At 43.2% G+C, this 25,198-nt stretch overlaps 1 protein-coding gene across 1 annotated transcript in view; it reads right to left on the bottom strand.

Annotated features, from left to right (window-relative positions):
- Positions 1 to 25,198, bottom strand: part of OTOA (otoancorin) — a 291,404-nt gene that overhangs the window by 44,425 nt on the left and 221,781 nt on the right. Inside the window, 4 exon segments of the mRNA XM_069212309.1 lie at positions 9,585 to 9,721; positions 15,150 to 15,292; positions 20,439 to 20,594; positions 24,724 to 24,911. Of these exon segments, the coding sequence (XP_069068410.1) occupies positions 9,585 to 9,721; positions 15,150 to 15,292; positions 20,439 to 20,594; positions 24,724 to 24,911 (624 nt within the window).

The following is a 25,198-nucleotide window of genomic DNA, read 5'->3' as shown; positions in this document are numbered from 1 at the left end:
CACAGCAACACCCATTGCCTGACCCTTCGACGCACAGTGTGGTGTGGGAAGGGGCCGTATTTAAAAGGTGGCGTTAAGCCACCAAAAGTGGCTTAACACCACCTTGTAAATGCGGCGCTGTGCTTAGCGCCACAGGAGCGTCACTAAAAACAGAATCTGTCTTTAGAGAAGAAAGGACATTGTTTTTTTTAATTGAAGCCAAAATACAACATAGCAATTCCCCATTAGATCACATGCAGATTGACATCTACTGCGATTAACCACTGACTGAGAACAATGGTATACTTGTGATCGTGCGGTCAACACAAAGATTCCTTAAACTACTTTGATTCTTTGATACCCATTATGAGTGAGGCCAAACATACATTCACAGTATGAGGGGCTAGAATTAATTTGTAGATTGTTTTGTTTTACACTTGGACTTTGATTTTCACTTCTTCTGTCATGGTTTTATAGTACTTGTTATGGGCACATAGGCCCTCATTATGTCCCTGGCGGTACTGCCAACAGGCTGGCGGTACATACCGCCACATCATGAGATTGGCAGGTTGGCTGCAGCCAACCCGCCAATTTACTATTCATACTGCCATGGCGGTATGAGCCGCCGGGCCGGGGATGTGAATTCCCAGCCCAGCGGCCTACAGAGTACCACCCCTGGCATTATGAGCCAGCCTACCACCATGTTTTCTGTAGCAGTAGGCCCTACTGGTGACATGGAATTCCTTCCCTGTCACCGAAAGGTGGCTTTCCCACCCCCCCAACACTCACCTCACCCCCCGACACCCCTCCATCCAAACGCAGGCCCCCCACCCACCACCCCATACACACACTAACCCCCCACCCTGACATTCAGATACACCCCCCATCCCCCTCCACACACACACTAAGCCACCCTCTCTGATTCATCCACAGCCCCTGACCCCCCCATACACGCAAACAGACACACACCACGCATACACCCATTAACTTAAACTCATCCATACACGCATTCATACACACACTGGCATACATGCATTCTTCAAGACATATACACACACACACAACACGCCCCCCACCCTCCCACTCCCCTCCCCTGTCGGATGATCACCTTACCTGCTCCGGGGAGGTCGTCCGGCAGGGAACGGGCACGGCTACCACCAGCACTGCCCCGCCAGCTGAACACCACCAGGATGTATCACAGGTCATGATACGGCTGGTAGCGTTCAACTGGCATGGAGGTGCTGGTGGTAGCAGCGCCAGCTTACCACCGTCCGCCAGTCTGATCACTGCTGATTTCCGCCCTTATTGTGGCAGAAGTCCGGCAGTGCTCATCATCTGGCCGACAGATGGTAGCCGCGGTGGTGGTATTTTGGCGGCCGTCAGCACGGCAGTAGGCGGCTTTTACTGCCAATGTCTAAATGACCATTTAAGTGTCTTCATTTGGCTTCTCACCCACATGTTATTTTCCTTCCTTAATTTTGCTCCTCGGGCACCAAGTGGTGGAAGATGAAAGGCACAGATGAGAGAAGGACCAAGGGCACCAAGTGGAGGAAGATCAAAGATATAGATGAGAGAAGGACCTGCAGTGCAGATAAAAGAGTGATTAGGGGCACAGAGTGGTGGGAGATCAAAGGTACAGATGAGAGAGGGACCAGGGTCACTGAGTGGTGGAAGAATAAAGGTACAGATGAGCGATGGACCAGAGGCATCGAGTGATGGAAGATAAAAGGTATTGATGAGAGAAGGACCTGGAGTGCAGATGGTAGAGGGACCAGAGGCATCGAGTGGTGGAAGATAAAAGGTATTGATGAGAGAAGGACCTGGGGTGCAGATGAGAGAGGAACCAAGGGCACAGAGGGGTGGGAGATGAAAGGTACAGATGAGAGAGGGACCAGGAGCACAGAGTGATGGAAGATCAATGGTATAGATGAGAGAAGGACGAGGGGCTCCGAGTGGTGGAAGATCAAAAGTAAAGATGAGAGAAGGACCTGGGGTGCAGATGCGAAAGTGACCAGGGGCACAGAGTGGTGGGAGATTAAAGGTACAGATGAGAGAGGGACCAGGGGCACTGAGTGGTGGAAGATCAAAGGTATAGATGAGAGAAGGACCAGGGGCACCGAGTGGTGGAAGATCAAAGGTATAGATGAGAGAAGGACCGGGAGTGCAGATGAGAGAGGACCAGGGTCCCAGAGTGATGGGAGATATAAGGTACATATGAGAGAGGGACCCGGGGCACAGAGCGGTGGGAGATCAAAGGCACAGATGAGAGAAGGATCAGGGTCACCGAATGGTGTAAGATCAAAAGCACAGATGAGAGAAGGACCAGGAGCACAGAGTGGTGGAAGACCAAAGGTATAGATGAGAGAAGGACCTGGGGTGCAGATGAGAAAGTGACCAGGGGCAAAGAGTGGTGGGAGATCAAAGGTACAGATAAGAGAGGGACCAGGGGTACCGAGTGGTGGAAGAACAAAGTTATAGATTAGAGAAGGCCCAGGGGCACCGAGTGGTGGAAGATCAAAGGTATAGATAAGAGAAGGACCTGGAGTGCAGATGAGAGAGGGACCAGGGACCAGAGTGGTGGGAGATGAAAAGTACATATGAGAGAGGGACCAGGGGCCCAGAAAGGTGTAAGATCAAAAGCACAGATGAGAGAAGGACCAGGGGCACAGAGTGGTGGAGGATCAAAGGTATAGATGAGAGAAGGACCTGGGGTGCAGATGAGAGAGGGACCGGGGAACAGAGTGGTGGAAGAGCAAAGGCACATATGAGAGAAGGACCGGAGTGCAGAGTGATGGAAGAACAAAGGCACAGATCAGAGAAGGACCGGGGCACCAAGTGGTGGAAGTACGACGGTATAGATAAGAGAAGGACCTTGGGTGTAGATGAGAGAGGGACCAGGGGCACAGAGTAGAGGGAGATCAAAGGCACAGATGAGACAAGCACCAGGGGCACAGAGTGCAAGATGTAAGAAAGGAAAAAGATAGATACACTCAGGTCATAAGGTAGCAATCAATGGTAATGTTAAATAATAAATGGAATATTGACTCATGCAAAAGAAAAGATGAGGAGTTGTAAATAATAAATGCATCATCCCAATAGATCTACCCTTAATGAGTGACTCGTGCTTAATGTGTACAAGTATAAGTCCTGGGCCAATGTTTTGCTCAGAACCCCGAGGGCGTTGCTACTGAATGTTGAAGTGTTGAATGCAAGACTACATATTCTAGATTCCACCTCAAGCCTCGTTAATGAACCACCAGGGAATCCGTGGCCATTTATCTCACTCCTGCAGGTTCCTGCCATTAGTCATGTTTTTTCCCTGTTTCGTTTCCTCTTTCTCTCCCAAGTCTTTTCCCCTCCCTCGTTCTGGGTGAAAGTCTGATGAGGATAAATATGTACCTGGCTCCAACAAGTAGTGCCCGTGGGCCCCACCTGCAACCAGCGGCTCAAATTAAGCATTGGTGACATCACTGGTGACTGGCAGTTTCAGCACAGCGACTGCTTTGCAAACCCAAGAATATGTTTGAGGCGAGACTGATAAGTCCCTCGAGGTGCAAAAATGTCCCTTTGGTGGGATTCACAGAATAGTGTTCCACGTAATATTTTGTTTGCAAATTTTACTGAATTGGCTGGAAATGCAGAGACGGAGGACTGCTAGGAAGACTCACTCTGCATCCCCGTACTCTTACTCCCAGAATATCAGTTTTGTATTGCAACACCTGTTTCTAAAACAGATGGAACACCAGTGCAAAGTGATAAAATCTCCGATTGCCGCTGAAAGGGACAGGGACTGCAAGCAATAAACAAAATTAATATGGGCATTGAGGGGAGCATGCAGCGGTCCCCTGGCCCTTGTTGTGCTTTCGCTAAATTTCAGCCCACATTCATGCAGAGAACTTTGTCCATCAGGGACAACTTCAGCCTTCTGTATCAATACCACACCTTAGGGATGTCAGTGCCCAATCACTACCATATCCATTGCGGCTTGTTGGGAGGTAAATATTCGCAAGGATTAGTAATAGTCCTAGAATTATGCATCGCATTTTGCAGAGGCCCCCACAGGCCCCGCGGTTCGGGATCCCCGGGTTTACCCATACAGGAGCGGACCCTCGACCCTTACTGATGTGAGTGTGACTGCCACAAGGGCCAACAGCTCCAAGCTTTTGGAGCTTGTTTAACTTCAGCCTTTCTTTTCAGACAGAAAAAAGTACAAAAGTTGCAATGTAGAACTTTCGTTTCTTGCCCGTGTACAGAGACCAGAAAGGAAAGGCACCGCTCTCTCGCTATGAAACGGGACACTGAAGTACACAAATGAAGAGAACTGACAGAGGTGACCAGGAGACCCATTACATAGAGACCTATAAGAGGGAGAGAAAGAGGGGGAGATGGAGAAAGGACGTCACACAGCCACAAACTCGGTTTAGATGAAGCTCTCCTTACAGCTGCAAAGAACACCTTCATTCATATTTTTCTGAAGGAGGGAGGGGGCAGAGCAGGGAGAGAGGGACCCCTTCAGCATATCTTGCAAGGGGGTCCCCCTCATGCTTCATTACGCCACTGACACAATGTACCTTTGACACATTGCAACTATAGATTTTGCAATTTTACGAATCACAGACGTTGTGACCTACAACCCTTTGTGCAATAGGCACTAGTCTTCTAATATATAGGCTAATTTAATGAAAAGTTATCTCTCCGGTAACCAAGCCAAGTGGATTAAAATGCTTACCTCAAACAGGGGCAATGTCTAATACAAAGAAACCCCTAGTAAATATGACTCAGCAGTGACTCATATGAATGCATTTTTAAGAATTAATAAGCTTAAATAACTGCACAAAAATGTCTGCACGAATACAATAGGGTACCAGTTTAAGAATACAAGCATACAAGCATAATGGGAAAAAGGCTATTTATGAACTTAAAGCATTTGGGGTTCTACAGACGAGGAGCAACTCTTTATAGATTATGCAGATGAGAAAGGGTTACGAAATCACAAATTGTTAGCAAGAACCGGTCAGTATTCAAGATATTTGTACTGCATACTTTGTGTGGATTTTAGCCAACAGCAATTTGTATGCCAATACATTTTAATTTGTACCATGTACTAGGAAATCAAAACTACAAGTCCCAGCATGCAATCTACAGTTAACTGAAGAGTCACACTTGACTGAAAATATCACACATGCCATGTGGCCACTTAGCAGTCCTGGTAGTTTGTTATAATGAATACACTGAGTTTTGTAAACTGAAATCACAACTCAAAATGCTTGATTTCATTACATTGTGAAGGAAAACCCTCACACCAGTACTTGTTAGAGCAGCAGAAACCACATGACTCCACATGGCACCCAAATTGTTCATGGCTTATTTACCACTACTGCTCCCATCCTCTATCTGGCCTGAGCATTTTATTTCAATGTCATCCCGCATCATTTTAAGCCAGTGAAAGTGTATCTCTTCCATGCTTCATTCATGGTCTTAGAGAATGGTGGATTGAGCATAGTTTATTTGAAATCTTGTGTGGGTCCTGAAGACCTGAAACAGTGAAAGGGTTGTTGTAATCGTTTCAATGGAGTTTGACACATAGAGAAGGACACTGACAGCATTGTAGTAAATCTGTATCCTCCATCCCATCATTGGATTTAGATCTGGTAATTTGGGCTGAAGACCTGATCCAGAACTAAAGTGGCTCGAAACATACAAAAATATGAGTGGAGATGGTAGGCACCCTTGCCACATTCCCTCTTCAAGTCAACTCAGATGAAAGCACACCATTTACCTAATGGTTGCTGTCAGGCTGAATCTAGTAAGTCCACACTTTTCTGGAAGTTAGAACTAAATCCAAAACATCTCAATACCTGGGACAGGTAGGATCAATCAATCAAGTCAAATGCCTTTTTGGTGTCTAGGAAGAGAATTGCAAGTGTTCCTACAAGATGCCTGATTTAGCAAGCCAGTTGCGGAGTCATTTGCGAATCAACAAACATGTAATGGCACACGTGTAAATACATCAATTCAGTACACAATGGTCCATGCTGTAAAAGCCTAATATTAAGTTCAAACTGTAGTCCTTCCCAAAGTTCAAAAGGTGTTTAATTCACAAATTGAAGTTATACATCCTCATCATTGTATCCCATCCGTAAATTTTCACAATCAATTTGTTCCTTTATTCCAATAGCATTATTTAATCCCAAATGGTCTTTTCCAATCACTTTTTCTGATCCCAAATTGGTCTCTGATCCCAAATGGTCCTTTTCAATCTCATTCAATGATCCCAAACGGTTCCAATCACTTTTTCTGATCCCAAATTGGTCTCTGATCCCAAATGGTCTTTTTCAATCTCATTCACTGATCTCAAACGGTCAACATGTGTTTCATCCGGGGAGTACCCCTGGATTTCTTCAGGACCTCCTTTAAATTCGTAGTTTCTTTGAAGTATCCAATTTTCTAAAGTTATACACTCTATCCAAATTAGTCAGTTTGGACTATGTATTTCTCTGGCCCAGATTAATATCCGACAAATCTCCCGTATAGAAAACTTCAGATTCCCAATTGGGATTTCCTTATTTTCCGCGAGTACGCCGACGTTCACCCTCTTTTGTACATTTGCGATTCAGTCAGGTAGGCCAATCCGGCATGAATCCAGACTGAATTTTGTGAATGAGGGCTGTTAAGAGCCCCAGCAATCTTGATGCCAGAATCTTAGCTAGGAGTTTAGGGCAGGATATAGGTAGGAAAAAAATTGCGAGTCGGAAATTGCGAGTCTTTGCGACTCACAATTTCCGACTCTCAAACAGGTATCCAACGAGAAGAAGCAACTTTATTTTGCAACTCGCAAATGAAGTCGCACCGCAGATTGCGAGTCCGCTGTTTGTGAGGTTGCTTTTTGCGACCTCTTTAAAAACGAACACGCAAATTGCGAGAGGGTGTCGCAAATTGCGACTGTGCCGCAAATTGCATGCAGGTGCAGCAGAACACTCTGGAAAACACTTCCTGACTCTTGATGATGACACCACAGCCAGGAAGTTTACAAATACACATGGGAGGAGGGAGGACCACACCCATTTCCAACTGCTGAACAGCCAACAGGAGGTACAGCAGCAACAATGGAGGAATCAGGCAGAAAGAGGAAGATCACATTTTCTGAAAAGGAACTGGAGGTGCTGACGGATGAATGCTGCCAGCACCATGATCAACTTTTTGGAAGAGCAGCCCTCAGTGCGCCTGAGTTGGATAAAAGGAGGATCTGGACGGAAATCCAGGAGAAGGTGAATGCAATTGGGGTGAGCCACAGGAGCAAAGATGAACTTAAAAAAAGATGGTATGACCTGCGCTCCAGGACCAAGGAGAGGGTGGCAGAGCGCCTCCGGGAGATGAGGGGCACTGGAGGAGGCCCATCTACCGTACCACCACCCACACCCATGGAGGAAAGAGTGCAAGAGACCCTGGAGCCAGAGGCAGTGTCTGGAATAGGAGAGCTGGACACGTCAGTGCCAGGACCATCAATTAGTGAGTACCATGAAACATGCATGTACACCCATATCTGCCATACCCCCACCCACCTAGTACACAGCAGCATGCACAACCAAATGAGTCCCATTTCAGAGTAGCAACCACCAGAATGGTGCATTATGGGCAATGTAGTCCAGTAGGCAGCTGGAAGGCAACAGTTTATTAGGAAGCATACAACAGATGGTAGATACTGACAGTGTGTTCCCTATGTCCCACAGGTCTCCCACAAGACACCACCACCAGCCACACCGTCCAGGGTGCAGAGGTCAGCCAACAGGCAGCACAGGACCCAGGAGCAGCCACCACAGGGCCCTGCACCACCCGACCACAGTCCCCTCCAAATGCACCAGTGGCCATAGTGGAGATTGACCCAGCACCCGGTCCCAGCCACAGTGCCAGTCAACAGGACCCTGATGCCCCACCGCGTCGCAGACGACGTGTGCATGTCCCTGCAGTGTCCCAGGGAGATGTAGGGGACTCCTCCATGTCCGTCGCCGAGGCAGCACTCATTGAAGGTAAGCACCTGCAGACAAGGCAAATGAGACTGATATCAGGGGCCATGTGGCAGATGGAGAGAAATCAGACAACAGGGCTGGCACAGGTCCACACAGACCTTCAAAACCTTAACAGTAATGTAGGTGACCTGGCACTCTCCATCAGGCAACTAGTGACTGAACTTGTAACGGAGAGAGAGAGTGCAAGGCGCCGTGAACGCCAACTAATCCACCATTTAGACCACATGGCTGCCTCCATCGTCCACCTGGCTGTGAATACTACAGGGCTGTCACGCCGCACAGTCAGTCTACAGGTTGACATAGGCCACTTTGCCAGCGATGTGGCTCGTGGCCTGGGACGGATAAGCCACGCTGTGGACATGATGGAGGCACGACAGGTGGCTAGGGGCGCGGCAGACACGCCGCAAGATAGTGAGGAGGGCTCTACTATTAGTAGTGCATCTGCCACAGACACCAGGGTGTTGCGGAGTGGCAGTGCACGGCAGAGATTTGCAGACTCTCCAAGCACTAGCCATGCTTGGCGTTCCAGGCATAGGATTTGAGCTACGCACCTACAAACAATTGAGGCACATGAGGTTAATGTGTCCTCATAGCAGGTGGACATTTACAGCCCCTGACCAATAGTTCAATTCTATAGTTTTTTGGTTCACTTAATTAAAGTTCTTGTTTGTTCAACTTCACACCTGGGCTCTTTGTGTGTGACATTCGTGTGTGTGGTGACAGGCAGCACATACCTTCCAAAGTATTGGTTTGCAATGTGGTCCCGTCTCTGTCTGCCTTGATTTGCAATGCTTCTATCCCCATGATGGCGATGTGGTAGCTCTTGCTCGTCATCCTCCGAATCTGGGTCTTCAGGGGTGAGATGTAGCCCACGTCTGGTGGCAATGTTGTGCAGTATAGTGCATGCGCCAACAATCTTGAATGCTGTTATTGGGGCATACTGGAGGGCACCTTTCCGATTTTGCGGGGTCGCATATTGTGATTCGGGCCATTTGCGACTCGCAAAATTTTGCTACATCTGGCCCTTAGTCTCTATGTTGAGGAGTGATTTTGAGGAGCACTTCTCTTTAGGCGAACCCTCTTTGTGGATGGCAGGGGTAACCGTGTGTTTGAGGTCCTTCTGTAGCTTTACCATTGCCTTGGCTTCTCAGAATATATTGAGCAGCTCATAGATTGGTAGTGATGGAGACCTTTCAATTGGGAATTTTGCCACTTTGTAGTTTTTAAATAGGTTTGGTCACTTCTTCTAACGTGATTTCTTCATCATGCCAAAATATCCTTCACTTTTGCGAACTACAGCCTTAATAATGTTTGCATCATACAATTTTAATATTTAGATTTAGACCTCCATTAGAGAATGATATTGCATGGACATAATGGTGCAGTGTGCTTATTCAGATATACGTCAAGATTCTTCGCACATACAGAATAATGTCACATCTGACTATATAATTGAATAATAATTAATGTCTACATTACGATTAATGATTACACTAGCCTTGAAACAGATTTCAGAGGGTTTGGGAGGAGCCTTACATAGAACTGTAAGTGAGCATGCCCGTCATTTGTAACACTTACCTGCTATTATACCAATGTCATATAAAACAGAACTGTTCCACTTTTCAGACGTCCCAAATACTCTTTCCGCTTTCTTCTTAAATTCTCGGAGAACAGACATACCACATGGCAATGAACCAATCCTTGCAATCACCGTACTGTAGAAAACAAAAACAATTATTACTGCATTTATGATCTCAAATAAGGCATTAGCATAGGGTGAAGTGAGTATTAATGGAGGAATGATAGCACTACTGTTGCTATATCTCTCATCAGTGTTTGACACCAATGTGCAACTGTAAACTAATGTACAGTTCATTTTATCACCATCTTCTTTACACAAGGGGCCTGATTTAGATTTCGGTGAACCTTTATTCCGTCACAACGATGATGGATATCCTGTCCACTGAAATATAAATCCTGCTGGAAATAATAGGATTTATGTATTGGCAGAAGGGATATCTGATCTGCCACTGTTTTGTCGGAGTAACCCATCTGCCTAAATCAGGCCCTCGATCATCCACACATTCAAGGCTCAACATAACACTTCCAGCATACCTTAAGAATCACATCTGCTTTCACAAACCTTCCAGACACTTCTTTTCATTAGGTCTCCTACTTGCACACATCCTAGGCATAAAGATCTGGCAATCAAGCCTTCTCCTACATCACTCCTAAAGCATGAAATGACCTGTCACCACACTTAAGAGCTTCCCCTCACTTCTTGAATTCCGCAAGAAGCTGAAGACCTGGCTTTTTGAGCAGTCCCACTAGACCCTAAGTTTGGCTAGGCTTATACCTAGTGCCAGGATACCCCCTGGGAGGTAGTGCGCTCTACAAATTTGCATAATATAATATAACATTGTATGCATTTGCTTGTAAGTATTGTTGGTGTCATTTTCCTGTGTACAATGGTTTTTGTAGGGACAGTAATGTATAACAGGTGGGAACAACCTTGACATGCTATTCTCATACATAAAAAAAATTCAAATCAAAAAGTGCCAGTCGCTGCTTTTATTGAATTGCGCTCTTATGAGCTTCACTGTGCTGAATGAATTGTGTATAAAGAAGATTACCAATTCACCCAGTTCAATCTCATAGTTTAACTTTCACAATATCCAGGTGATTGACATCTTCCATGTTTCAGTGCAATACACTCTCCTTTCTCTGAGTCATCAATTCTTCTACATCACCTCAATCAGGGCCAGCTTTAGGGCGGTGCAGCTGCAGCAGGTGCTGCCCTGGATTGGGGTGGGGGGTCACTGAGCTCAGAGGGTCACTGTGTTTAGCAATGACCTTTGAAACTTGCGATTTAAAAGCACCTGCTGAAAGGTTTCTTGTGCATCCAGCCTTCAGGAAACAATTAAAATGTCAAGATACCTCCTGTGATTAATGTTCCTGCTAGGGAGAAAGATGGGCGGTTTGTCTAGTGGCAGTTTTGACTCACCATAAACTAGCGCAGAGGGTTAATATGCCTGCTGCAAATAAGAGAACTATATTTTATGTGGATAGCTGAGTGGATTAGTAAAGCCAGCCCTTACAAGCACTTTAAAACAAATGAATGTATGTGAAAGGGGGGCTATGGAGAGATGAGGGGCACATTGGGGTGGGGGTGCCAAAAAGACAGTCGCACAGGGTCCCACCAGCGCTAAAGCTGGCCCTGACCTCAATCAAACCACCAGCACTGCCACGGCAAAGGCATCTCCTCTCCATGAAAAGATAGATAACACTCCAGATAGAACCACTTTGAAAAACCATGGCAGCAAATTAGCCTTGTACAGAACTAAAAAGGCTGGTCTTGATTTTCGAAATCTGGCAATTTCTTGGAGATAATAAGAAGTAACTATAAACCTTCTTGCAACACCACGACTGCCGCCAATGCAAACAAGTGTGCAATGACCTGATGTCTTTTTTCAGTGCCAAAAGCAAGTTTATCTGAATGCCACTCATCAGTCTTCCACTACCCTAGTGTGCAACAAAGTCTCTAGATCCAAGTGATACCACCATAAAAAGTCACTAATAAAATAAACCCTGCTGCCTTTCACCTTAATACATACAATGCTACCATTAATGTACTCTGTTAGTCTGCCATCAAGGCATCCAACAGAAGATTCTCTAAATGGCTCACTAAAGTTTGAATAGGTTCCCCTGAATTACAAATACATTTTTACCAGTCTGCTTCTCATTAATCCAAGTACTAATCCAGAGGTAACTGCAAACTATTGATCCATCTCAAGATTACTATATCTTTAACCTACATTGATGTCTCATTTCTTTTCCTACTTGAAAACTAGAAAACTCCCTTCTGAATTTCATTTGGGCTTTTGACCCCAATAGATTACAGACCCACAACAGTGAAAGCCACGGAAGAGCTGCAGCTTAAAAAGGAACTAGGCCAGGACAGTGTTTTAATCCCTCTCTCTCTCTCTCTCTCTCTCTCTCTCAAACACACACACTCGCTCAAGGATGTATTTACTCCTTTTGGCATAAAAATGGATTGTGCTCTGATGGTTCAGATGCTTTAAAGTTTTACCCAAAAGGAAACATTAACGGCCTCCTTACGAGTGTGGCAGTCCGAGGACCACCACACTTGCGTTGCAGTCAGACTGCTGCAATCAGGGCAGTACCACCGCCACATTACAACCCTGTGGGGTGGACCCCCCAGGTGACCATTACCTCCGCCGGGAAGGTGGTTCCCAACAGGTCGACGGTGGTCGGAATTGTAACCAGCCAGGGCGGTGCTGAACTCCGTGCTGCCTGGCTGCTTACAACCCCACTTTCTGCCAGCCTTTCCATGGCGGTCACCCCACCATGGAAAGGCTGGTGGAAAGCCAGTGCAGGGGGCTTTGCAGATGGTTCTGGGGTGCCTTAAAGGACAAAGGCCAATACCGTAGCCGTGTTCCCACCAGTCAGCCCGGCAGAAACATTGTAATTCACTTGGAGGGACTCTACCCGTATGACGGTGGCGTCCTCCCCATGGCTTTGGCAGTCCACCTTTAGGACTGCCAAAATCATAATGAGGCCCTAAGTCCTTACCTCTCTAAAATATGCCCAGAATGACCAATTGGTGTGCCCCAATGTTCCTCCATTTGCTGATTCTTCAGGACACAGCTAAAACTATTCACAACCTAATAGCCATATCACTGGGTATCAACTATGTGCATAAGACACCGACATTCATTGACTGCTTCTCAGATGTGAATGAGAACAGTGGATGACTTAAAATTAAGGGGCATATTTATACTCCGTTTGCGCCGAATTTGCGTCGTTTTTTTCGACGCAAATTCGACGCAAAACTAACTCCATATTTATACTTTGGCGTTAGACGCGTCTAGCGCCAAAGTTCATGGAGTTAGCGTCATTTTTTTGCGTGAACACCTTCCTTGCGTTAATGATATGCAAGGTAGGCGTTCCCGTCTTAAAAAATGACTGCGATGCATATGCGTCGTATTTATACTCCCGGGCAAAAATGACGCCCGGGAGTGGGCGGGTCTAAAAAACCCGCATTTGCGCCGGATTTTAGCGCCTGGGTCAGGGCAGGCGTTAAGGGACCTGTGGGCTCAGAATGAGCCCAGAGGTGCCCTCCCCAGCCCCCAGGGACACCCCCTGCCACCCTTGCCCACCCCAGGAGGACACCCAAGGATGGAGGGACCCACCCCAGGGACATTAAGGTAAGTCCAGGTAAGTATTTTTTTTTTTTTTTTTGGTGGCATAGGGGGGCCTGATTTGTGCCCCCCTACATGCCACTATGCCCAATGACCATGCCCAGGGGACATAAGTCCCCTGGGCATGGCCATTGGGCAAGGGGGCATGACTCCTGTCTTTGCTAAGACAGGAGTCATTCCAATGGGGGATGGGCGTCGTAAAAAAATGGCGCAAATCGGGTTGTGGCGATTTTTTTGCCTCAGCCTGACTTGCACCATTTCTGGACGCCCATACGCCATTTTCCCCCTACGCCGGCGCTGCCTGGTGTACGTCGTTTTTTTTAACGCACACCAGACAGCGCCGGCGGCTAACGCCGGCTAACGTCATTCAATAAATACAGCGCCCGCATGGTGCTTCAGAATGGCGTTAGCCGGCGCTAATTTTTTTGACGCAAAACTGCGTTGGCGCAGTTTTGCGTCAAAAAGTATAAATATGGGCCTAAGTCTCCATGAATGGGGCAAAATGGAAGTTCTAATTTTTGTCTCAGGGGTTTCTCGCATGGAACAATTTCAAAAGCCTAACTCTAGGTGTGCCAGCTGTTCCCCATCAAACTCCAGGGGCCGGTTTTGACTCGGAGCTATCGTTCACTACACAAGTCATCACAGTGACCAGCAAAGTGTCCATTCTCATCTGTTCTTATCGTGGTATTCTACCTTCACTACCCACTCATTACTACATCACTCTCAAGATATTAGTGGTCCTGTCACACAGTGACTACCATAATGAGATCTTTCTTCAAGGATCACATTCCAAAGGGCTATGAATCATGCCACAAGCCTCACTGCTGGTCATTCTTAGAGGTCTTAACTTTGCCAGTAAGGGAGAGCTATAGTACAGGGGCCCAGCTGTGTCCACTGAGGAAAGAATTGTTGACAATTTTTGTTGCATGAGACGTTGAAATGAAAACCTATCTGCCTGGGTGCATGGCATGGGAATTGTGTAGAGAACAGAGGCTTGTGTTCTGAATCATCACGTGAAAATACCAACATATTCCTTTTCAAGGGCATTATTTACTGGTGGCAGTTCTGGTGTGGATCCAAAGCCCCTCAAACACTTCCTTCCTGGTTACCATTTATCTGAGATATAAAATGAATCATGAAAAAGCTTGTCAACTACCGTAGATATTAATTTGTTTTTTTAATATTTAGGCATGAAGGTTCTCCCAGGTGCACATCGGTCATCTTTTACCTCTAGATTAATGGATTGTAGTCCATACTAAAAGACAGTACTTGGTATATAGAGCACTGACTCCATCCTACACAGTTTTGAAACTATATGAAGGGAGAAACCTTATTGGGGTATTGAACAGCTGTATACCTAAACACTTTTTTGCTCTGCCGGATTTGGCTCTCAGCACTTCTAGATGAAGATTTTTAAGTATCAGTCATTTCGCCAGAAAAATCTATCACCACGAAAACACAATGAAGAGAACTTTTCTTAAAACTTCCACGACTTAACCTGTAGTTCATTGTGTTGTTTGTGTTTAACATTTAGAAAATTTTTGTAGTTTGAAACTTTTAAAAATAAAACATAGTTCATCATGGACAAAGTAGCCACATCCAAATGTGCATCTTCCTATCTGCTGTTGAAACATGCACTTATTTTCAGTAATGTTGTTTTGTGTTAATGTGTGAGTGAGCATTGTGTCTGTCATATAAATGTTTGCAATGAAAATGCATTGTAACACAATATCTCTATTTAAGCAGGATGTGCAACATCCAATTCAAAGAAATATATAAATAACATCAACTCTATGATATTTGCAATACATACTTTTCATATTTTGTCCTCTCATAACCACAATCAAATAGACCACTTTTAAATAAAGATGTGTCCTATTTGACACCTTAAAAGTATATGATCGCAGTAGACAGTTTCTACCTGAATTCAGACGTCTTGATTGAAGGTATCTCTTTGAAGTCAACTGCACATAAATTGGTCCCCAATCCCACCAAGTCAATGCTTTTTAGATCACTCACTGACTTGCGGGAGTCATTTAGAACTCCTTTAAAAATAGCTTTAGCCTGAAAAAATTACAAAAGTTTATTAAAGAACATTTTTCTTAATAAAAATATTTCTCAAGCAGGGTTCTTAACTCCTATCATATATTGATGCCTTTTCAAATGGTATTTTCTGACATTTTTTCTGTAGAATATTTAATTATCTGATTTTAACATTTTTCACTGTGCATTATCTGCATTACAGTTCTGCCCAATATCACATTTTTATATTATGCAGGTGTATGCATTTATTGCAACAGGAGCTTGGGAAGGAATCATCAGAAAACCTGGAAACTATGAAGAAGTGTTATTTTCCATTTTCAAATATTAATTTTTAATGTAATCCTCATTTTCCTCATAATAATTTTTCTATCTCTGGCTCAGCGCTTGCCACTCACACGCCATATTGATATTAGTCACCCTCTTGAAACCTACCTAATATATAGGGATAAGTGAACACAATAACAAAATACAACATTGCCCTCCAGTGCTATTACAGAACAACTCTCGGAACCCATGGTCACATTATTCTAAATTCTGGTTGAATGTAAGTATAACATTTGAAGAATCGCGATTACAGAAATAATGTGTGCATTGTGAATTAGCCCCGATGCTTAAGTATAAACTGTTTAAAAATTGCATGAATGATGGAATTTTTGATTTTCCAGCGTATTAGGAATAAGTACCAGTAACTTTTGACCCAAAAGTAGACGAATTTATTCTTGCCTTTCTTGGTGAATTTATCTTTACCATATATAATTTAGGGCTTTAACACCCCCAAAACATTTACGAGCAAACTATTGAATCTAACTTTTCTCATGGAATAGTCTGTAGTGAAACTGTTTGGGGTAATAGGCTTCAAAGCCAAATGTTAATTTTTCATTTTTTTTCATTTACTCTTAATACTTTATAGAACCGTATAACATTTCAAATACATCAAATGCCATTAAAACATTCCAAGAAGGGAAGAATACAACGTATTAATAACTTTAAGTTGCTTATGAATTTTAACTGAGAAGAACAAAAGGTGATTATGGAATGCTTGAATTGATCTCAGCCTCTGGTAATGAAACTGTGCCTCATTCCAGTCCATCGGTTTCTTTTCTCGCTGTGCCTCTACATACAAGGGCCAATTATTTGCGAATCAATCATTTCCTAATCCTAAAAGGAACAGTGCAGCCTGATCTGCTAGGCCACATACCCTCCATATCGGAACACAAAGAACGGCAGACTTGTCTAAATAGTTGTTGGACCTCTTAAGTGAGGTGCAGCATGAGTCCTTTTTCAGGATGGGAATGTAAAAGACAATATTGAAAACAGTAGTAATCACTCTTACAATGTACTGACTTTAATTACGCAGGTATTAACATTTTATGTGCCTTGCAATTTTACACCATGTCGCATATGTCTACATAGTGGATGTTGTATGTGAATATTATGTAAAATATTATTACCTCACTATGTAATTTATGTGCTCAGGCCCACTTAACGCACTTATGGTTTTTATAGCACCTTTTTCCGCCTCTTACTGTGGAAACGTAAATTGTCTTTTCCCCACTCTTTTTCAGCTCCTTGTGTCTGCCCAATGACTGGCCCTCAAATGGTATAAATTGAGAGGCCTGTACCAGATGGTCTTGGCACTGGCTTAATCAATTTCAGGCAATATCCAGAGCAATCCCCTGAGTGTACTCACGTTAGAACCCAAGGTCAGTGTGGAGTTTTAAAGATGGAATTTAAGACGTTGGGCGATGGACTTCCCAGATGTTGTTTTCTAATTATAAAAACTCCCTGTACTGTACCAGACCCTTTCCTATCCCACCGTCTATGCTCTGCATGTTTGTCCTGTACCCAACATTTCCTATAGAACTTAACCAGCACCTTACCTTATCAGAACTAATAGTTATTTCTGATCAAGACACTTACGCTCCCGACTCTAGAGTTCCATTGAGGTGGACAGTGATCAGAGTGGTTTGACTGCCAGGGACAGCTGGGATTCAGAACTGGATTTTTGATCATGGATGACCAGTGGACAATCTGCTGTACCCAAACTGGAGAATTATCCTTGAATTGCAGGCACATAAGTTCATTGCAACGGACTCCACATGATCTACTACCTCCCAGACAGAATGGCTGAGTGTCTTGAAGGACAACGCAAGATGTTGTCGCTGCCATGACCCAGATGCTGGATCTCTCCATCTAGCCCGATGCTGCCATGCTACAGTGGCCGACTGGGCTGCAGTATTGACTAGTTGTCTTTTATGATTAGGCTGACCATGTTCCCAGCCCCGCTGAAAGTTCATGTAGGTTTGTGGATGATGTGCTAACTGCACTATGCAAATACACTGCATTTGCGCTTTGTGGGAAGCAGCACATGAGTTATTGTGCACCTCAAGTGCCTAGGCTTTGTTTACTACTTAATGAGATGTGCATCCTTTTGATTTCTGTTTTATTATCATATGGTTTCCTCATGATATAATATAGTTAAAATGCGACTGCATCTACTCTATTATTGTTTTGGATGTTTTATGAAATGGAATAAAAATAAACAATAAACAAATACTGTTTGTCTTTCCAAGGATTGACCTTCCTATAGAAAAAGCCTCCAACATTCTGTATTATTCTTAAAGTAAATATAGTTTGTAAGAAACAGTTCACCCAAACATGAAACCATTTTACCATCATGGGGTAGTGGATGCCATTTTACATTCACCCCTCCGAATTCACGCGCAAATGATGGTACAGGCTCAATAATAAGGTTATATTGCCAATGGCAACATAATTTCAGCACATCACGGACACCATGAGGAGCTACTATCGCTCCTCGACTATGACCAGGAATGCTCGCTGACAAAACAATTAGTATAGTAATCAGCGCGTACACATTTATAATGTGCCAAATTTTCACAATGTGGCACAACAAAAATGTGTTTATTGATTTCTTCAAGGTCCTTACGTATTTTAAATATTAAAACACTAAAATGTTATCCGTATTCTTAAAACCTACCTAAAGAATGTTCAATATCACTTTGAAATGTCAACTAACTCTAAGCTATATATTTGATTACTTCACGATAATTATAACTGCAAAAATATTGCTCCTGCTAACAGATGCAATTCAGCAAGCTGTTTATTTTATACTGTTACTCATTCAAATCCTCATTTTGATTTCATAGAAGGGAGACATAAAAAATGTTTTCTTTTTTAAAATGGAAAATAGTAAAGACCTATGGGAACATTGGAGTCTGGCGGGGTGGGATAACTGCCACAAATTGGGGGTCTCCCAGCACTTCCAGCTCCCAGTTTTTCCACCTCATTTAGTACTGGGAGAGCTGTCAGGTTTCTCTGGGTTGAGCCTTAGATGACTCTGCCGTGGTTAAGCCAACCCCCCGGTGCCCACCTGCCACAAGGTTTCAGGCTTCCAATATTGAAAATCCCTCTTTCCAATGCTTTTCAGGTCACAGCCTCCAGACAGCGCAGCTGTCTGGTCTGGTAAAGACATCTTGGGGACTTTCAGAAAGTTGACCTAGGAATACATTCTGCGCGTTGATTACCATTGGCTTTGTGGTTTGTAACTCACACTTTCTGGCTTTTCATTTGTTGGCTTTCTATGCTGTAGGCTGTCCAGGTTCAGTTTGTCCCTCCTGTTGCCTGAACTATGTTTTTTGTATTCTTCCACAAACTTGCTTTCTTTAAACAGGCCTTTAAATCTTGTTCTTGTCTCATCACATTTGCTGTGCATTCAAAGACTGAGGTCAAATGTCATGCGCTGTCTTCCAAGGGCACCTGTTTACTTTTCTTTTCCTGACTTCAAAGTGAGAAGATTTATGTGACAATCTTGCTGGCTACTGGGGGTGGAAATAATTTTTTCTAGCACACATCAACATTTAATTGAACTGTGTAAGTAATTCAGAATCTATAAGAATTATGAACGGAGAAATGATGCTAATTTTTTCGTTATTTCAGATGTGTGTTAGAAACAGGTACTTTAATATGATCAAAATGAATCTTTAAACTAGGTGATGCTATTTCCACACTTTTTTGTTTGTTTGTGATCTGTATAGTTTTATTAATATAACTACATGTCTGTTTAAATGCAATGGTCATTTCGATTGAAAATGTGTTGTCTGTAATGGCAGTGTGCTACCACACCATGAATACTCCACTTTACTCTGCACCACTCCACACCACCACACTCCACTCTACACCACTCCACGCCACTGCACTCTACACCACACCATTCCACTATATGCCACTGTACTCAAAGCCACTTTACGCTATGAGTAAATGCCTCTCTACTCCACCCTGTACCACTCTACTCTATGCCAATGCACTCTTTGCCACTGCACTTTACACTGGAGCACTCTACTTTGCATCACTATACTCTGAGACACTCCAGTCTGCGCCTCTCCACTCTACGCCATTCCACTCTCCACAACTCCACTCTACTGTGCACCACTGCAATCTACGCAACTACATTCAACAGCGCTGCATTGTACATCACTGAATTTAATGACATTGCATTCAATGCCACTGCACTCTATGCCACTGTTCTCTGCAACACTCTACACCAATACACTCTACACCTGTCCACTCTACTCTATGCCACTCCAGTGTAGGCCACTCTATGCCACTCCACACTATGCCACTCCAACACACAACACTCTCTGCTACTCCACTCTACCACACTCTACTCTCATTTTTGGTGTTCCACTCTAGGACACTCTACATCACTCTCCTCTATGCCGCTAACTTTTAACCATGCTACACAGCCACCACGCTGTGAAGAACATGACTAAAGCACATTGGCAAAGCTAATAGTTCTTTCATAGGCAAAACCTAATGGCTTTGCCAGTGCTTGTGCTGATCTGTGACAACGGTGATAGGCCATCATGCACAGAAAAAGAAAGCAATGGCTTTCAGTGGTTTGTAACCACATGGTTTACAATCTGCATTGCAGTTGACCAGCATTGGAGCTGAGGGGAAGTGACCCTGCCCTTTCAGAGGGAGAACTTTCACTAATCCAATGCCCATCGAAAGGATCGGGATCTCTAAGTATTGCAGATGGTCTTCTACCAGGGGATTCTCTCTGCTGAAACCGTCTGGAGAATGGACATGCAGATTTTATGTGGAACCATGTTCAATACACATCATTTCAAAGAAGCATTTTTACCTGGTCAGTGGTCCATTCGGTTTGTTGACTAAGTGCGACTACAGTATCTAAGGAACTTAAATCTAGCTCCTCGATTTCACTGCTGTTTAGAGCCAAAGCAATGCGTCCAAGGGAAACAATGTGGTAACTTTTCCAGTTTGCCAGTGCACCCCAAACCTTTAAAAAAGAATGACATACATAGCAATTAATTATATGGCATTCATACCTATTGAATGAAGAAACTGTTATTCTTCAGAGTCAAATACAGATAAGAATGAACACTCTGTCAGGCATTATTGCATCAGTCTTAACAATGACAGTATCTGCAACCTTCTCTGCTGCGCTATAGTTGATTTATATATTTTCTTCTTCTACAATGACTGTATTAGGGATAGTGCATTCAAACTGTGTTTTTACAGTACTTATTTTGCATTTTTAAATGTGCAGCATTGTGTTGACAATAACATGCAATAAAGTACAAGATTAAATCCTAATATAGTACATGGTAACCTGCGATCCCAGCATAAAACAACTGTCTTTAATTTTCTGATCACAGTCGAGATGTGACATTTCTAGTCGCCTGTAATAAAGAAGTGACATAGCTGCTCAACTGCTTAACTTATTAAAGTTGAGTTCTGATACCTCGTACTACAACCAGCAGCCAAGGTGAAAGGCGGGTCTCAGCTGTAGCTTAAGCAAAGTAAAGGAGAAAGTGCTTTTCCTTCTCCTGATGTGGTTTTCTAAGAAGAAGAGTAGTCAGCGTAAACGAGATATTATAGCAATATATTTATTTTTGTCGCATAGGTCATTACAGGAATTATATAATCTCTGCGTGTTTCTTCACATTCTAAAGTACTTTGTCAATTTAAACTGATTAATATTTAATTATTCCTAGCATATTTTTGCAAAAAGAAATAACCGCTTTGCTAGCAAGTTTATTTTGTACTGCAGATTCTATTTTCATTCTTCATGTCTGCAAGCATGTCTGCGAACTCCTCTGTGGCTTGCAATATCCATGCATTGTATGACAGAGGGAACTTTTCTCGTGTATGGGCGAAGCAAGATAAACTTCTGATAAATCTACCGAGATATTTCGAAAGCCCTCCCCCCATGTAACTCGTCTTCACTAGAGTGCACAACTAAAAAGATGTTTCCAAACTGCATACTACCATCCACTTTACAAAGCATCTTGGCTTCTGTAATCTAGTCTCTGCCACCAAGGGTCCTCCAATGAAATGGGTGCCTGTACTAACTGACTCAGTGGTCATCTTTTAACTGTTGCTACCTGAGGGAAGTGGAAGTGTGCAAAGAAAACTGTCAGCAATCATTACTAATGGTCCATAATTAACCACTGTTGATAATCCTTCACTCACTAGGATAATATAGTCCAGCCCCACGGCCTGTGTGTATAAAATAAATCATCAATGCAACGTCAAGTTTGGTGCATTCGTTTCATGTGTATTCACAGATAGATATCTATATAAATGCAGAACTGGCTAAGAGCAGAGTTCACTGGAATACTGGAAATGACTGAGTTTGCAGAAGCACTCCATCATTTTATGCTCAAGTGGTATGTGCAGACCTATCAGGCCAGGACGGCATAAGAGGTGTTCTCTTCATTCACAGGAGCCAGAGTATGGATCAGTCAGAATCTACCATGAAAATGCACAGCAACTTCTGCTACAAGTTCTCTTTGAGTGCTTCTACCCCACATCACTCACAAAAGCAATATTATTATTATTATTAATATTATTATGAAACAATTATAGAGCGCACGTTTCACCTCAAAGGTATCCAGGCACTAGCCTTAGAAAAAAGAAAACTGTTATTCAGTCAGCGGACCCTTCTCAGTTTGGCCAGTTATAAAGGGAATAGCCAAGACTTAAGTGCTTTCTGAACTGAAGAAGATCCTTGCTAGCTCTGAGGGGTGCTGGTAACTTGTTCCATAGCTCTGCCACCCTTACAGTAAGCACTCGCCCTCCTTTTCTCGCTTTCCGAAATGTAGGGATACAGAGGAGATTGGCAGTGAATGACCGTAAGTTTCTAGATGATATTTATAATTTTCTTTTCTTTTGTATGGGTATACAGGCAATGTTCTAAATTGATTTAAATACTATGCATAATGATTTAAACACAATCCTTCCCTTTACTGGCAGTCGATAGAGTTCCTTTAGTGCTTCCGAAGAAGACGCAAGTCTTGGCTTACTCAGTGCCAGCTTTGCAGTTGAGGCTTGTACTCAATATAGTCTCCTTATTAAATAGTGTAGTGCTCCTAGACTAACATATTTGCGTAGGATGGTGCATTGAACTATTAGTGCTCTTGCAGATGCAAGTAACAGGTACAATTTTCCTCATGTTACGGAGCAGTGCAAAACATGTTGCAGATGCCTTATTAACTTGGCTGTCAAGAATGGACACAGCACTAGAAACTTCAATTTATGCCTCTTTTAGTCCTTTCTTTTTGTATACATACAGTACAACAGGACATAATTAGAGAAAAGATTGTCTCTCAAAGTTAAAGACACTTAGGACCAGATGTATCAAGCTTTTTTGGGGTCCCAACCGCACTGCTTTGCAGAATCAACCTGATTCCAACCGCAAAAAAGAATTTTGGTATGTAACAAAACCAATCTGCGATTTAGTAGCACTTGTTCGTGACCAAATACTGATTCGGTATGTGGAAGGGGCATACCTTCCAAATAAGGAATTGGAAGGGTAAATATTAATGTTTTGTGAATTCCTGTGGCAAAGCATTAATAATTTATCAATTACAGAAGTGTAGTGGTAATGTGTTTGCAATATGAAGGGATCCTTGGGAACCCCTTCCCCTTTGTGAATGTAAAATACGTTTATTTGAAAGGAGGCAGTGTTCCAAGCGACAATTCTGTCTGCTTAAACAAAAAAAAGAAAAAAAGAAACTTTTTTAAACATATCCCACATTCCCTTATAGAAAAACGGTTGTATTTAAAAAAATATATTGCTTTGTTAAAAAGCAGACACAGACATGGTGGTCTGATGAGCTCAGCAGGCCAAAATCACTGTGTTGATATGGTTCCTAGTGGGTCACAAATTGCAACATACCTCTTTGATATTCATGAGGCTGGTAGATTTGCAACCCACTAGGAACCGCTACTACCACTATTTTAAAAATAAAAGTTTCATACATAAGTAATTGTGTTTTCCCAATTGCAATTTGTTAATAATCTAGGCAAGCCAAAGCTATATTTAGCAGGAGGGAGAGGTGGGGATATTTTTTACAGGAATTTGGGGTTGGAGAAGCGTCTGTGGAGGCATGCATGTCTCATTTCGTAATGAGAGGAACAGGGAAGGGGACTAAGAGGTAATGCCAATTGAACAGTAATAAATCCTGAGCAGAAGGGAGTGGTTCCGTATCCATGTTTCCTTTAGTAAAAATCCATTTCCAGGAAGCAGCGGGGAGAGCTTGTGTCATTGTATGAGGAGCATAGTGTGTGGGGTTTGGCAGCGACCAAATTACAAAAACCAAGGTGCATTGGAAAGTGGATAGGGACATGTAGTTTGGAAACTACTAGCTAGTACACTACAGTTATCAAGCTCGGGAGCACACAAGGTAAAACCAAGCCAGATTGATGTGCTTATCCACTTGATGAAGAGGCATAATGAATTTAAATAAGACTAAATATCATAGTGCATGTTGGTAATATTCGCCAAGGCTCCAGCCATTGACACCATTTATTATTTGATGTACATGGAGATAATACTTTGGTTAGCCAAGAGACCTACAATTGATTTTGATTAGATAGCAGTGGAAAGCTGGGAGTAGAGCCCATGTCTCCAGGTTCCATAGCTAGCAATTTTGGCAATAGACAACATCTCATCTTCGCCATGTTTAGTACAGCTTCTGTCCCACAGCACACTTTGGAAAACTTTAAAGAAATAAGGGCCTGATTTAGATCTTGGAGGAGGGGAATACTCAATTACAAACGTGATAGATATCGTGTCTGCGGTATTACTATCCCTTTAAATCCTATGGAGATCATAATATGGCGGACGGATATTGTCAGATTTGTGATGGAGTATTCCATCTGCCAAGATCTAAATCAGGCCCTAAGTGTTGTTATCTTCAGATAGACAAGGGTATGTAACAGGTATTTATCCATATATCCCTGTTAACACAGAAAGAGAGAAGGTCGGAAAAGAAAGAGAACCTCAAAGGGGGAATATTGCCGACACATTAAGCTCCATTTGTTCTTTTTGTGGATGAGAAGAAACCATAATTTGAAGTGCTGTGTAAAGGGCGGCCAGATTCAGAAAAATTAGAATTCACCTCCTTTGCTTTCTCCTTCATGATGATAATCTGAGATGTGTTGAAACGCTTTATGGATCCAAAGAGTTCCACATTTTTTGTAAATGTATCCGTATCCATGCATTCCAGTTCTTGAATCGACCAACAGGCATTAGCTTCACCCAACTTCAGGATGTCACCAGACGAGGGAGCCCTGACTCCAATGCACTCTGAAAAAAGTAATCCTTGATAATCAAAAACATATAGACAGGCTTTAAGTTTCATTTTTATTTTTTGGTGATTTGTGTTAGCTCTTGTGGCTGGTTGAAAATCTTGGACCCTCCAGATTCACTGTTAATCCTTTAAAACTCTTGAATCCTCATTCTAAGGACTGTGGCATAACCAGTTTCTGGCGTACACAAGAATTTACATCCAAAAAAGTATCACATTTTGGTGTATATACTGCACTGGTAGGGATTTTGCTCATACAATTATATGCAGATAAAACCTGCTACAT

Source organism: Pleurodeles waltl, chromosome 10 (genome assembly GCF_031143425.1).
Source record: "Pleurodeles waltl isolate 20211129_DDA chromosome 10, aPleWal1.hap1.20221129, whole genome shotgun sequence".
NCBI lineage: Eukaryota > Metazoa > Chordata > Amphibia > Caudata > Salamandridae > Pleurodeles > Pleurodeles waltl.
The sequence above is the reverse complement of the archived record's forward strand: the minus strand, read 5'-3'. Positions and strand labels throughout refer to the sequence as shown.